A 15583-nucleotide genomic window follows, 5' to 3' on the forward strand; every position below is an offset into this window, starting at 1 on the left:
CGCAGCTCAATTCAACATCTACAGGATTGGAGTCGAGTTAAAGGTCTCGTAAGCATTCAAATAATCAATATGCTCAAAATTCTTGCAAATCGTAGGGAGGTCCACTTTCAGTGGATCCCCTCTCACGTCAACGTGCCTGGAAACGAAGTTGCGGATATCTTGGCTAAAAGAGGCTGCTCTGAGATGGCAACTACCGACTATGACCTCATTTTTCAAGAGATTTTCTCAGTGACGAAAGATAGAGACCGGCAGGTCTGGCTCTCCCCACCTGCCCATCCCTGGTTCTGTAGGAAAAGACGAGGATGCGCATTGGATCTTGAGGCTGACAGACAGGCTCAAACGCCGCTTCAAGACTTATCAGTGGGCACCTAAAATGCATGACCTTTGAATGCGGCCGCAAAGTCTTCCCAACGTGCATCAAGTGCCATCTGATGCCGACCTCCCCCGATCCTATCCTCGATTGCTTGGGGTTCGCTCTTGCGGATATCCGTGATAGCCCACTTCTGGTGCTTGACTTTGCTAGAGTTCACGGTCTCATGGATTTGATCTAGCTGTTGCCAGATCCTGAAGGATTGGACACAAAAGCAACAACAAATTTTAGCAAAAACTCAAAGTGATCAATTTCTTAAAAAAATATTAAATAATTAATATAATTTATTTTTCGCATTGAATCATTTTTTCGAAAAACGAGTTTTATATTTGTGTAGGAAAAGAATGTTTAAAAAGAATGTTAAAGGAGTTAATATGTTTGGCAAAATACGCATAAATCAGAATTAGTCTTAATTGTATGACATTGAATGCTTTTTTAATAGACCTAAGCGTTTTTTATAGCATATGGGGCAGTTAAAGAATGTTGTGTTATTCCCTTTTAAAGAGAAACTGTACTTACTCTCCTTACTGTTTTCTTGATTGACGGCGTAGGAGAAAAAGCTAGTCCTGGAAACTCTTCTATGTAGTAAACTTTTACTTTCGAAAAATCCACCTGAAATGAAATATGAGAATCAATTACAGATCAGCTCTTTGACCAATATTTTCTTTTAATTTTTGAAAAAAAACTGTGGCAGAATGACATTGAAACTTAAAAGTTGTAACAAATTTTTTTTTATATCACGTCTTCTTAGTGCAATTTATCATCATTGTTTTTTTTTTTTTATCGCATGCATATCTCACAGTTTAGTTATAACCGTTTGCCATCATTTGGTAATATTTTTAAAAAAGAAAATCAAATACATGATGCACTGATATAAAATACTTTTATGAAGTCAATAAATATTAAGGTCAGTTCCTGTGTCGATAAAAAAAACTGAACTTGGAAATATTTGAGGGAATTTATATTTTATTTTAAAAGTTTTATTAAGATATAATTTTAAAAGTTTTGGTTGAGGTTCACTAAAATTATCATTAAAAAATTAATTTTATGAGGTGAGCTTTAGCTAACTTCTACAATTTAATGATGGTTCAAATAGAAAAAAAAAGAAACTCAAAACATTTTACCCTGAAAAGGGAGAAAATATTCTTATACACATTTTTGCACTAGGAAATAATATATCATTTTTCTGGGAGATATTATTTTTCAGTACAAAAAAACGCATAAGAAAATAACCAATAACAATAACCAATTTCCATTTCTCATGCATATGTTTGCACTCACCGAATCAAATGAAACAACAGTTACTAGTGATTTGTAACCATAACTTTTCGACTTAAACACATTAGAGCATATAATCCTCATAATGTAAAAACAATTATTTCTGTATCATCCATTAAACTCTAACCTTCTCAATTATTTGCTGTGTAAACTTGTTTTCAGTTTAATTTGATTTAGCGTAATAAAATACAAAGGAATAAGAAACAAATAATACGATAAACAAATACAATAAATGCAATAAGAAACAAATAACTTGACTAGACAGAAATGTCCGACGCTTAAATATAGATATAAGTCAAAAATTGTGCGTTTTATACATTATGCGTAGTAAGATCTTTAAATTCTCCACTATTAATCCTGTGAAATTGGTTTTGGTCTCATTCAATTTTGCATACAAAACAAATAGGAAACAATACTTTACTTGTCTGCAGAGAAATGTTTAAGATTTTCTCCTTTCTGAAATCTTCCCTTTCTGTACATTCACGATGTCGGGAAAAATATTATACCGGCAGAGTATTATATATTAATTATGTCGCAATATATTATTTAAAAATATTATACAACGTAGAACAGGGTAAAATTCTGACTTCCACAAAAGCTAGAAACCACAACTTTCAAAACAATTACCTATTTTAATTTTGTTATTTTTCGTCTATCAACTCTATCTGGCAAATGGGGCTATCTATGGGCTGAGAAGATTTATTAAATCTACGTTTAATTCTAGAAAAACAAAGCTCTTAATTTACAAAACTTTTGTTCAGCCAGTCTTGACATATGCTTCTGAAGCTAAGACAATGACAAAACAGGAGAAAAATTGTATCGCAATATTTGAGAGAAAGATTTTGCGGAGTATACTTGGTGGTGTAAATGAAAACAATAACTGGAGAAGGAGATTTAACTTTGTGTAAGATTTATAAACAACCAGATATCATTAAGTACATAAAAATAAATAGAATGAATTTGATGATCCACGTGATTCGAATGAGTCATGACAATGCAATAAAAAAGATATTGCTTTTTAGACTCACTTTAACAAAAAAGCGGGGAAGGCCGCGATTGAGATGTGCTGACTCGGTGGAGTCCGATTTTCTTGCAATTGACGAAAAGAATTGGAGATCAAAGATAAATAGGAAATCGTTATAGAGAAATCTTCAGAGGAAGGCATTGGTCCACATTGGGCTGTCTGGTCAACCATGATGATGATGATGATTTTTCGTATGTTACTCTATAAAAACTGGCTTAATTATAAAGAAAGAGAAAAAGAAATTTCATTTATAGCTATAAAGCATACCTCTTTATTCAGCTGTAACCGTTTATCATCATTCGAGAGTATTTTTAAAAGAAGAGGTAAGTCCTTTGCATATCGACACATTGGGCCTGTGCTAGTGAATTCATCAAGTTTTTCATTTTCGCCTTCAATGTAAGGGAAATCCCCTTTATTAGAGACGACTCCTGTTCAGAAACGATTTAATAGAAAAATGATTAGATATTGTTCAAAATATTACAATAATAACTTTATCGAATAACAGTTGTATTGACGAAAGATGTATTTTATTTCTATTACTTACCAGTAGAAGGTTTATGCCCATAGATTCCATTAAATGATGATGGGATGCGTATACTTCCACCCAGATCGTTGCCTATACCTATAACTGCTCCAGCAGTAGTTAAGAGGGCTGCTTCTCCTCCTGAAGCATCATTAAAAATGAGTTAAGGATAATCCCATATGAAGAATATGGGCTTATATAGTGATAAGTATAACTTCTTTAAAGGTGATATTTTCCTGTATTGTTTCGTAAAGTATTGTTTTCAGATAAATACTTTACGAGTTTTTTTTTAATTTGCGTAAGAGGACAGCATGATATAGAGAAACAAACTCCTTTCTTACATAAAAATAATGAATTTATATTTTAAACGAAAAAGCTCACCTGAACAATTAGAAAATGAGGCGTATCATTGTGCCTCAAGTTGTAAAAAATTATACGAGATTTTCATATTTTTTTTCCATTAACACATGGCTTGCTCGTCAGGCCACACGGTAAATAACTACAAACTAAATTTGCAAATATAGACAGATTTTGTTAGTTTATAAAAGGTTTAGCATGACATATCTGAAAAAAAAGTGGTGAATTATATATGTCTACTAATTGTTTAAAAATAGTGGTGGATAAAAATCTACTAAATTGAATTTATTAAACCAAGAGTCACAATAATGAACTAAATTTTGAATAAATTTTCTGCAATTCCATAAAAGAGTGTAAATTTTATAGTTTTGTATCATGTTATACGCTGCCAGCCAGCTGTTTTTCGCCGCCAAGTGAAAGGTCAGTGTCAGCAAGCGGTGGCAGACGCAGCCTAAATGTAATTTCAGTGTCAGCCACCGGTAGTTGACGCAGCCTAAATGTAATTTCAGTGTGAGCCACCGGTGGTTGACGCGGCGCTCAACGTGTTAAATGATGAAAATTTAATTTATTCTACACACCATTAGAGTGATTTTCCAGCAATCTGCCGTTATCTTAAAATGCATTTTTTGCTTCAAAATATTTTTAACGCTTGAAATATATTTAAAATATCCAAATGACTTTTCTTAGTTGGATATTAATTATTTTTCTTTTACAAAAAGGCTTAATTATAATTTTAATTGTGTGTTTGGTTCTCAAATTAAAATTTCATAAAATTTTTCTCAAAAAAAGGGAGATTTGATCTTAAAAACTATAAATTTTTTAAGTCATGTTAGCAGCTTAACAACAAATTGTAATGCATTAATATCAAAATAATTTTTTTGCGATTACTTACGTGATTTCTTGTATTTTAAACTAAAATCTTGAAAAAAATTTCAAGAAGCAATGAATTAGAACTAAATATAACGTTAATAATACCGTATTTTTAAATAAAATTTCTAAACGTGCTTCCCTAAAACTTGATAAAAATAATATATTCACACTTAGACCTTAGCGTTCAGAATGCATTTCTAACATTATGCAAAATTTGTATGCAAAATTTCAAAGAATTCCGTTATAAATTGTTTTTGTAATGTGTATTAGAATTTTTATGAAGAATTTTTTTAAAATCAACATTCTTCAGAGAATACATTTAAAATGCAAGGAAATTCTAAAATGTAGAAAAAATACTGAGCACAAAAAAAAATTAAAATTTTAAAATTAATTTCTGAAAATGAATTTTCTTTGTCTTAAAAATATAATTTATTCAAATTAAAAAAAAAAGGTTATAATACTCAAAGCTTAGCAAAAAACATTTTTGTTTCGTTTTCCGAAGTCTATTTCTGGTTTTGATTTCGTCTGAAAGCAAATGAAAGAACTACCATTTCTTTTTCTAAAAATCGGTGAAAAAAAAATTAAAGGGTTCTGGAAAACTATTAAACTAAGTTCAAATGTAGATGATAAGAAAATAAATAAATAAAATTTTCATCAAAATTGCCACGGTTTCACATAGTCATATACCTTAACTTTGAAAATGCGATCAAACCCATAACTATTCCAATGCACTGTTGTACAGTTTTACTATCGTCAAATGTACGTTGAAATTTGAGATAAACTTATTTCAGGGGTAATAGTGACACAGAGTAAAAATTCCTGAAAATTTTATGCGACGAAAATCGATAAAGATATCAATTAATATACCATACCTGTTTCATATTTAACATAATTTTTTGAAATAAGATTTATTATTAAATTACCTACCAATAAGGAATATCACATCTTTATATTAACGAGAATTCATGAAAAATCTTAGTTTTTACAAGAATTGATTTTGGATTTAAAAATCGCGGGAATATGAATCACGAAAATGTATTTTAAAAACACGTAAATAGAAATCGCAATGTTGGAATTTCAAATGGCGTGATTACGAATCGCGATGTGCGATTTTTAAATCCAGTTAATACGAATCGCAGTGTGTAACTTTTAAATCAGACAAATACAAAAACAGATACTTGATATTAAAATTACGTGGATAAGAATCGCGATAGTAGCGGATTCCAGCGTGGTTCCAAATATTCAAAATGGCAAAAATCCGCGTCACCAAAAGAATTTAATAGGCAGAGGAATCTGATGGTTATGAAATAAGCGGAACTCCCAGAAAAATCACATACCTCGCTCCCAATTTTCTGACCCAGAAATATCATATGAAAAACCCGAAATACCTGGGTATAGTACACCAAGAACACAATCATCCCAGTTATTTCAAAATATGCATTCTTGAAAAAAATAAAAATATTTATGAAATAAATTAATTGATGCTATAAATTTGGTATTCAAATGTCTACTCAACATTATGCATTGTGCTTGTGTACTTATTATAAACAATATTCAAATTAAACTAGATAATTGTATTAGAGAATTCTATTACCCGTGCTGCCTCCAACTGCTCTTGAGTTGTCAAAAGGATTTTTAGTTATTCCGAAAATCAGATTTGAAGTGTCCCACCACATGCACATCTCAGGCACATTTGTTACTGTAACAGGTATAGCTCCAGCAGCTCTGCAATAGGCAGTTGCATCAGAATCTTTGTCGGCAACTCTTCCTTTAGCTGCATAAATTCCAGATGTCTGCGCCAAACCTAGTTTTAGAACAAAACAAAGAGCACGTGATGCGTTTGATCTCTCGAGGTATGAAAGTATTTTCAATAACCCTTAATACCTACTGTCCACTGGGCAAGATTATCTTAGCATACAGGGTGTCCCAAGATTTTTTGGACTAACTTTAAAGGGAGGTAAGGAACATCACAAGGATTCAGGTTTGCATTGTGACTCATGGTCATAAACGTCTTCGTTCGACCGTAAATGGTGTTCGCAAGATAGATTGGGTTCGGTAGACCACGCTTTTCTGATTTTAGTAGTTTGAATTTCTTTCTTTGAAGTGCTGTGTACAACTGTGGATTACGAATTGGATCTGCTTACCAGAATCGTCTGTACTGCAGCGGACATCAAACAGCTTGTCCGCCAATCCATGAACCAACGGTGTAAGGCATGCATTTCTAGCAATTGTGGAAGTGTCAACATCTTTTATGACATTTTCACATATCATCTTCCACAACGCATGTGATATATTTGATCAATAAATATTTCAGATGATCTCAGTCATGCTGCTTTTTGTTTCTTGTATCTGTCATACTACTTTCACAAGACGTTTCGGACTATGTGTTGCTATGCAATTTTGAAGCCTGTCACATCCCACCTCCCCTTAAGGTTTGTTCCAATAATCCAGGGACACACTGGATAATGTAATTAGGGTGGATAACTCTTAAGGGTAAATATTTAATATCTTTTCTGACATTAAAAGCGACTAACAATTTTTTTAAGCGTTTTTATTAATCTGCTTTCAGGTGTGTGACGATGGAACCTTGAAACCGAAATTTCGACCCCTATCGATTGTATAGAAAGCTCAAGTTTCAACTGTAGCTCGGTTCCCGATGACAATGCGAGTTTGAATCGTTTTCTGATCTCTAAAAGAATAATTTATTGACAAATTATCACCAGACGGTATATAAATAAATCGAGAAATAAGTGTATCGTCAATCCAAATCCGACTTGCAACGATAAATTGATTTAATCATTAATTAGACTTTTTCTGAGTAGTTAGAGATCTTAAATTTCAACTGGAGCTCTGTGCCTGATGCCATGCAAGTAAAATTGTTTTCTAAATAGTGCGAGCAAATATTTTCACTCTTTCATTGCGAATTAAAATGACTTTTTATTTAAAAATTAACAGACTGACAAGGAAAATAATGAAATGAAATATCTAAAGACTACGGCTTTCCAATGGTCTAAAAAGGATAATTCAATTACGTTTTTATCGAATGAAAATGAAAAACTAAGACTTATACTTTCGATAATAAGCCTCTTTAAGGCCTCGTCATTCGAAAGTGATATCGTCTATGTTTTTTTCTTTTGACCTAGCAAACGCAAAATTATTTTCTCATTTCAAGCCCATTGCAAACGGTCAGTTTTAAAATTATACTATCATTGCACAAATTTTAAAATTATTCTATAATGTTCTTTTTGTGTAGATACTGATGGCATGTGAACATAATAACATATTCAAAATTTCCATGTTGGGTGAATGCCTTTTAATTTCATCCGACGAAAAATAAATTGTTTTTTATTATCATTTTAACCGATTGAAGTAATTGGGTTAATAAATTCATAAAAGCATCCTATACCCTAAATGGAAATCAAGGTGTTTTTCCACATAATTGCTCTTCTGAACAAAATTGTTATTTATCTTCATATTGTTCAAATCCCTTTAATTTCATTTTTTTTTTGTGCTCTGATTTTTATCTTCTTCAAAATGTTCTGTCGTTTTCTTTTCTTAATGGGAAGGGTTTCATAACCTTATTTCTGACATTTTTTAAGATGCTTATTAAATTTAATGAATGTATATATATAAAATCCTTCACGAACAATTATTTACGTGCGTTAAAAATTTACATAAAACTTTCATTAGGATGTGTGGTTTGATCGGCTATCAGTGTGTTAGTGTGCCATAATTGTATTTATAAAAATCACTCGTCGTTTCTTACCCAGTTTGGACCAACACAGAGTTCTATTGTGGATGAAACATAGTATATAAATTGCATGGACCTCGAAAAAACATCTGCAATAAAGATAAATCGTAATTTCGAACAATATATTCCCTTTTCGTGTACTGAAAATGATATTAGTACAATTTGGAGTGTTTTGAAAAGCCAGTACTCAATAAAATAATTCTGCACTTAGTATCTACAGAAGAAAGAGGATTATGTTACTGAAGAGTTAGCGCAATGAAGAAAAGATAAAAAATGACTTTAAAATGACTGAACACGTCATGCAGCAGCAATCGTTTGAGAAATCGTTCCGGCTACAGTTGAGCTCTCTGCTAGTGACGTCGTCGTTGGTAAATCGCGGCATTTGTCGATTCAAAAGCCAATCGGCTTCTGAACACACGCTTGACGCCGCTTCTAAGTATCCAATGAAATCCAACTTAAATTACATTGTTCGGCATAATCACTTCACTAATTTGTTAAGATTTGTATAATATAATATAAAATTAAGAATATAATATATAAATTAAGATAGTTTGGCGGCTCTGATTAGAGGTTTTTCCTCTCAGCACTTTTCCCACCTGGTAGTCGAAATTTCTTATTGCAATTTTTCTTTCAAGGTCCATGTAAATAGGCATACCAAGTTCCATCAACCAAATCTATATTAATCGAAACAGCGTAACTTAGCCAAAATACCTTTAACCAGTACCTTTAACCAAAATACCTTTAATCAGTTAACCAAAATACCTTTGACTCCTATGGCTTCCTTGCAAGAAAAAGGAACGCCTAAAAGTGGCGTGTCTTTTTCAATTTCATCTGGTGTTTTATCTCCTCTAGCTAAAAAGCGATCAACCAGTCTCGACTCTTCTAAAGCATCTTCATACCGAGCATCAGTAACGGCGTTTATGTAAGGCTGCACTTTACGGCATCTATCTACGTATGCACGCATGACATCCTCACATTTGGCCTATAGAGACAAGTATAAAAAAAAAACGAAGAAATTTACGAAATTTCTCTATTTACCACAGGCGCATAAGAAAATCGAAAACACTTGGGACCACAAAGTGTTTTTTTCTCTTTTTTTTTATCGTATAGGAGTTTCCAAACCATATTCACTGCGCTCATAAGCCGTCCATCATTGTTTCCCCCCCTTAAAAATCGATTAAAAAGTGTCTTTTTGTTTATAATTTATACAATACTGGATAATAAAGTTTTTTTGCGTTAAAAGAAATGTCTTACAACAGAAAAAAAAATTTCCCCCCGTGAAAATATTACTTTATATAAGTATATTTTGCTAACATGTTAATCGTAATGAAATGAAAGAGTGCCTGGTTTAAAAAAAATGTAAATTGTACCTGAAGAAAAAATTTAATCTAAGGATTGCAGAATGTGCTGTGCAATAAAAAGTAATGAATAAGAAGTATTTTTACTTGTCAACGAAATAAATAAAACACCCTTATATCGGCTGACTGGACTGTGTAGAGGTCAGGGAACTGACCTTTCCTCGTAAAGATTCTGGGTTCGAATCCTGGGCAAGGCATGGACGTTCTTTCATTTTCTGTACTATCTATTCTTATTATGGAAGCAACGTTAGCCCACCAAATATGGTGCCTCTGAAAAAGAGGTCAGCAAATTTGCCCTTTAAATGCCCGAATTGACGAAATGTATACACAGGTGAACATTGGAAATTAAAAAAAAGACAGAAAGAAAACCATATATTACGTACCAGTTAGAAATTTCAAAATATATTTTTCCTTTATGAGCTTTTTATGTAGTTAAATTTTTTTTAGCAATATAAGAGACTTATATCTGGCAAGATTTATATCTCTCAACATCTTATCTTTCACTGTCTTATTTTTATTATATTTATTCATTTCATATTATATTTATTAATTTTTATTACTTTTGACATCAAGTCAAGAACAAGCTTATAAAATGAAGAACGAGAGGGAGTTAAAATTTTTTACAACAATGGATAAATAGTTATTAAGTAAGAAAAAAAATGCGATAAAAAGCAATTAAAACTGCATTAACTTTAAAATGAATTAGAATTTCAAAAACAAACTGCCATTAAATTCCTAAAAGCAAAAACACAGCCTTTTAAGCACGTCAGAGCTGTAATCGCATTTCTACGGACTGCAAAACGGTTTACATGGTATTTTTTTTTACTTCAAATTGAACAGTTCATATTTTACATACTAATTATTGCATGTTACTTTTCTTAATCTAGTACTTTTTCTACACGTCAAGTTTCTAAATCAGTACATCAATTTCAAGTTTCTAAGTTGCATAGTTTTAGCGCAGTAAATAAAAATGCAATATTAAGTTAGTGGGGAGAGTCATATCGATAATGTCAACATTCATCGATGAAAAGGTACCCCGACATAGAATCGAGTTAACATGTCTATATACTAATGAATCGTAATTTTCCGAATATCATTAATTGATTCATTGCTGTTTTGTGAGAAGCCAAGAGAGCAGTATTAAGGTAACCGTACTTTTGAGTGCTGATCGTGAGAACTGTTTTAAGTTCACGGTCGTGGTCACTCCTGTGTTGGTTTTAGCAGTCGAGTGTATGCAGGCTGAAGTTTTGTGTTTGATACTGAGTAGCAACTGAGTGAGGAGGTTGACAACGTAGCAGTCACAGGTAGTTAGTGAACTGTTCAATGTGGACCATCCATCGAAATAAGCGTGTTCAAATCAAAGTGGGAGTTTCTGATAAAGAAGGTGCGGTCAGATCTCGTCCGGGTCACCAATGTGGGGATCGACAATGTCAGTATTCATCTATGAAAAAGCACTCCGACATAAAATTGAGTTAACATGTCTAATATACTAGTGCAGCGTTTCTCAACCTTTCAGTATTCGCAGCTCAGTTTTCAATCATAATTTTCATCGCGCCCCCCACTCACAGTAAAATGTATACAACAATAATGTATATTGAGTATTCTGAATTCTGTCTTTAAATTATTTTTAACTAACTGCCAAAACAAAAGTAAAGTAAAAGCCAACAGCAATTGAGATTGTAGAAACTATATTTGGAGTTAATGTTTCAAAACAATTAGAGTTCATACCTCTTTCAAATGATACTGCTGCTCGTCGAATTGGTGATACAGCTGAAAATGTAGTGTCAGCTTTTCTCGATGTTGCGTGACAAAATGCTTTCAATACAGTTTGATGAAGCAACAGATGTTAATAAAGATGCTCATTTAATTGACTATGTTTAATTTCGTAATATGTCAGTAGTAGAACTACTTTTCAGCAAATCAATAAAACTCAAAACAACAGCGCTAGCCTTATTTGCTTCTTTAAGTGATGTTATGAATGAGGCAAACATAGAATGCAAAAATTGCATCGGAATATGCACCGATGGTGCTCGTTCAATATCTGGAAGGTTCGAAAGTATACAAGTATTTGTAAAACAAAAATCGCCTCAATACGTCTGGACACATTGCATGATCCACAAAGAAGCTTTGGCTTCGAAAGAAATGCGTCCTGGTTTAAATATTGTGTTAACTATGGTTATATCTGTTGCAAATTATATAAAAATGAGAAACCTGAGAATCTTTTCCGCTCTTTGTAATGACATGGGTTCAGTACATTCAGAGTTACTATTTAAATGCGAAATTTTTAAGAAGTTTTATACTAGAAATTTTTGCAACGTGTTTATGAATTAAGAGAAGAAATCGCCATTTTCCCAGAAGAAGATAACAGACCGGAAACCGAGAATTTTCACTATTGTTTATTTGTAATGAAATTGAGCTATTGGTCGTCATATTCGAGAAATTAAATAACTTGAATTTTCAACTCCAAGGAGCAAAGACACATATGTTGGATACGAGTGATAAAGTTAATGCTTTTTGTAGAAAATTGGAATTATGGGGCAGAAATTTAAAACAAAATACTTAACAATGTTTGCAATTGTGGATAATTGTACTAAAACTTATAAGGTTGAAGAAGAACATGCAAAAGTTGTTTTTATAACCATTGAAAATCATTTAGCCACGCTGACAAGGAATTTCAAAAAGTATTTTCCTGCCGACGACAAACTGATAGCAAGTTACAAGTGGGTTAGGAATCCATTTCATAAAACTCCCGAAGGACTCTCAATTGATGAGGAAGAAAAATTCATAGACTTCACGACAAGTGGCGAAACCAAAATACAATTTAGTAATAAATCACTATTTGAATTTTAGACAGGAGGATGATTTTTCTGCAGTAAAAACAAGGGCATTTGGCATTCTATTACCATTTTCAACATCCTACCTTTGTGAAACTGGATTTTCTGCTGTGGCCTCTTTGAAGACAAAATATAGATCACGGCTAAATATAGAAACTGAACTGAGAGTGGCTACTTCTAATATTAAGCCTCACCTCAAAAAACTTTGCTCTGAAAGACAGGCCTAAGGAAGTCACTAAAAATAATTCATTTTTTTTAAAAATTTAGTATGTTTTGATTAAGTAAGGTGAGTAAGCCAAAGGTGGCCAGTGCTCCTAACGTTCCCCCCCAAAGTAAAATTAAATTTATTTTGAATCATACGATGTCCCTGCTGCATTGTAAATCCTGTATCTGAGGTGCCCGAGGCTGAATTGGAAGATATTTCCTTCAATGGCCTCCACTGTATAAAGTGATTTAATTTTTTGCAGTTGTCGTTCTAATTTCCGGATGAGAAGATATTGTAATTTATATGTGTTTAAATTCTTAGAACTTTGAGTTAGAATATGTTTTCTGAAAGGTTATTTTTTTTCTTCAACCACATTACTTTAATTCGAATTAATCTATCAGAATAGCAGTTTTAAGTCGTGTAAATGGTGAGAGAGACCATATGCATGTTCCTAAGGTTGCCCGACACCGGTGCCACCTTGGAGACACGTGGGCCACCTTCGGAAAGAAACGTGAAATCTATAAAAAAGTTTATTATAAATCATCACGTAGCATATTATTTCTCAAAAAGTAATGATTGAATTGAATGCCAATTGATTTATTTCATTTTAAGCAAGTGTGGAACTTTGGTATTTTTTAAATTTTTATAATATATTGACGTTCTCTGCACTTTAGTAGAGTGTGCGATATTTTGTTTCAAGTTTTTTGTATTGTTTGAATTTCAAAGTAATTTTCAGGTATTTTTTCATTTTTGTGGAAGTTATGAGTGTTTTTTTGGTCGATTCTGGCATTTTCTTGTAAATTTGGGTATTTTTATACTAGTTATGGGTTAGGTTAGTTAACTCTATGGTTAAAGTCTTGTTAGTTAATCCTTTTGAAAAAATTAACTCAGTAATTCTTGATTAATTCTAATGAGCTAACTCAAAAGAATCTCTAGTAACTTCACAAAAGAACTATCAATGTAAAATCAATAAACAAATTATACACTCTAAAAACAAATATCTTTTTTAAAGACTCTAAAAACAAATATCTTTTTTAAAGTCGAAAAACTTGTTCTTACCAGCAAGACAAGTGTCTTTTCAAAAGATGTTTGCCAGTCCGAGAGTCTTTTCTAAAGATAATTTGAGTAAGTGACAAAGTGATTATTGCGTACAAGATCTTCTCCATTATTTTATGCAAGCGATTGGAGACCTACACCACCTACCACCTTGGACGACCACCTACAAGATGAATAGACGACGTTGAAAAGGACCTCAAGCTATTGGGAGTCAACCGATGGCGGGCCGTCGCACTGGATAGGGCCAGATGGAGGAAAATCTGCGAGTCAGTCTTGGCCTGTGAAAGGCTGTTGCGCTTATGAAGAAGAAGAAAAAGTGATTTAAATATATTGCCCTCCTTTGTAACCTGTGGGAGACCGCAGAAGTGGCGAAGAAAGCACAAAGGCGTAGAAGGAAGTTAGCACAGAAGGTACAATTTTGAAATTCTACTATAAAATAAATGAAATTTTATTTTACAGCTAAAAGTACACGTGATAAGTATTAGAGATAGGTGTAAGATGTTACAAAAAAATTTCAGCTACTCAGACTTAACCAGTAAATTTGTAAAAATCCTTTTGGCTTTCCACACTTTTGGCTCCCACCTTAAGTTTTGATTTAATAATTTTTTTTTTTAACTTTAATAAGTTATTAAATATGTCGAAATTTATTTTGTGTTCTATGTGTATGTGCGCTTTCCTTTCAGTCAGTAAACAAATTTCTTCAAGTTATATTTTCCCTTGGATTTGCTCGCGCCACCCCACTAGTGTGCTCGCGCCCCCCTAGGGGGGCGCGCCCCACAAGTTGAGAATCGCTGTACTAGTGAATTGTAAGTGTAATTTTGTAGTGGTAGACGAACTACGAGTAAACACCAAAAGCAGCGGCGGTCCTTTGATATTTTAATGTTGGGAGATTAAGTCCCATATTCAGGAACCTTACCAATTAAGGCTAGCATTAGCACATTCTTAGACTAATCTTAAATACACATTCAGAAATACGTGCTAAAATTAAAAAAGAGAGCAATCATGTTTAAAAAGTGGCAACATAGATCAGCAAAATCTTTAGCATGGTTGGAGAGATGATTTCATATAACACAGTAAAAAATGGATTATTACAAACTTAACAACTTTTTAAACCCAAAAACTAAATTTTAGTTTTGGGTTCAGAGTATCATTTAAATACTATATAAAAAACACTCTCTAAACTCTTCTCTAAATATTCATAAATGATAAAAAAAATGCTTTTAAAATATAGATTTCTACCAAAAATTTCGATATTGTTTTAGTCCGTTGCTTGCACACGTCGAAAACTTGCACATGCCAAAAATATTGCACATGTAAATAGAATCCAGTATATGCAAAATATTATGTGAGCAAAAGCCCTCTTGGACTAGTTCTGTATTAGGAAATCGTTTAAAAATTTTATAATTGTATAGAAGCTTAATTTGTCTGACTGTTTCAGTGTCTGAGGCATTTTGCCTCTGCAATATGACTTTTATCTATGGTATTTTGCTTCTCAAGATTTTGTCGATCGATAATTATTCCAAATGTCGATATGTATATCAAAACTTGAGCCGTTCAACATATAAACAATTAAGAAAAAGAAGAATAAAGTCCTAAGTAGTTTAAAACCTATATAATAGATTATTTCATTAACTGAATATGTTTTAAAAGAGAAAAAAAAATACTTTAATCTGACTCAAAAAGTGCGTGAAACAAAATATGGTACTATTTTTTGCTAAGTAAAATTATATAAGAGTAATTCTAAATTATGAACGAAAACGAAAAATGGAAAAGATAAAATAACCAGACCCACCAAGGTTAAGGACGTACAGACACTTAGAAAAAAATGAATTATATAACGAATGCCTGTTTTAACTACTTTTTCATTCAAGGTTGAGTTAAAAATAAATATATTATCCTTAAATAGAAAACTAAAGAAATAAAACGAAATGTCCGATTGTAAGTTAAAATGCATAAT

General features: G+C 32.4%; 1 protein-coding gene across 1 annotated transcript in view; it reads right to left on the reverse strand.

Moving 5' to 3' along the window:
- Positions 1-15583, reverse strand: part of LOC107450494 (fatty-acid amide hydrolase 2-like) — a 33182-nt gene that overhangs the window by 5277 nt on the left and 12322 nt on the right. Inside the window, exons 3-7 of the mRNA XM_087164111.1 lie at positions 8936-9155; positions 6017-6226; positions 3217-3336; positions 2940-3100; positions 890-982 (exon numbers count right to left, since the gene is read on the reverse strand). Of these exons, the coding sequence (XP_087020237.1) occupies positions 890-982; positions 2940-3100; positions 3217-3336; positions 6017-6226; positions 8936-9155 (804 nt within the window). The remainder of the gene's footprint in view (positions 1-889; positions 983-2939; positions 3101-3216; positions 3337-6016; positions 6227-8935; positions 9156-15583) is intronic.

Source organism: Parasteatoda tepidariorum, chromosome 5 (genome assembly GCF_982258835.1).
Source record: "Parasteatoda tepidariorum strain Cologne lab strain chromosome 5, Ptep-v5.0, whole genome shotgun sequence".
Lineage (NCBI taxonomy): Eukaryota > Metazoa > Arthropoda > Arachnida > Araneae > Theridiidae > Parasteatoda > Parasteatoda tepidariorum.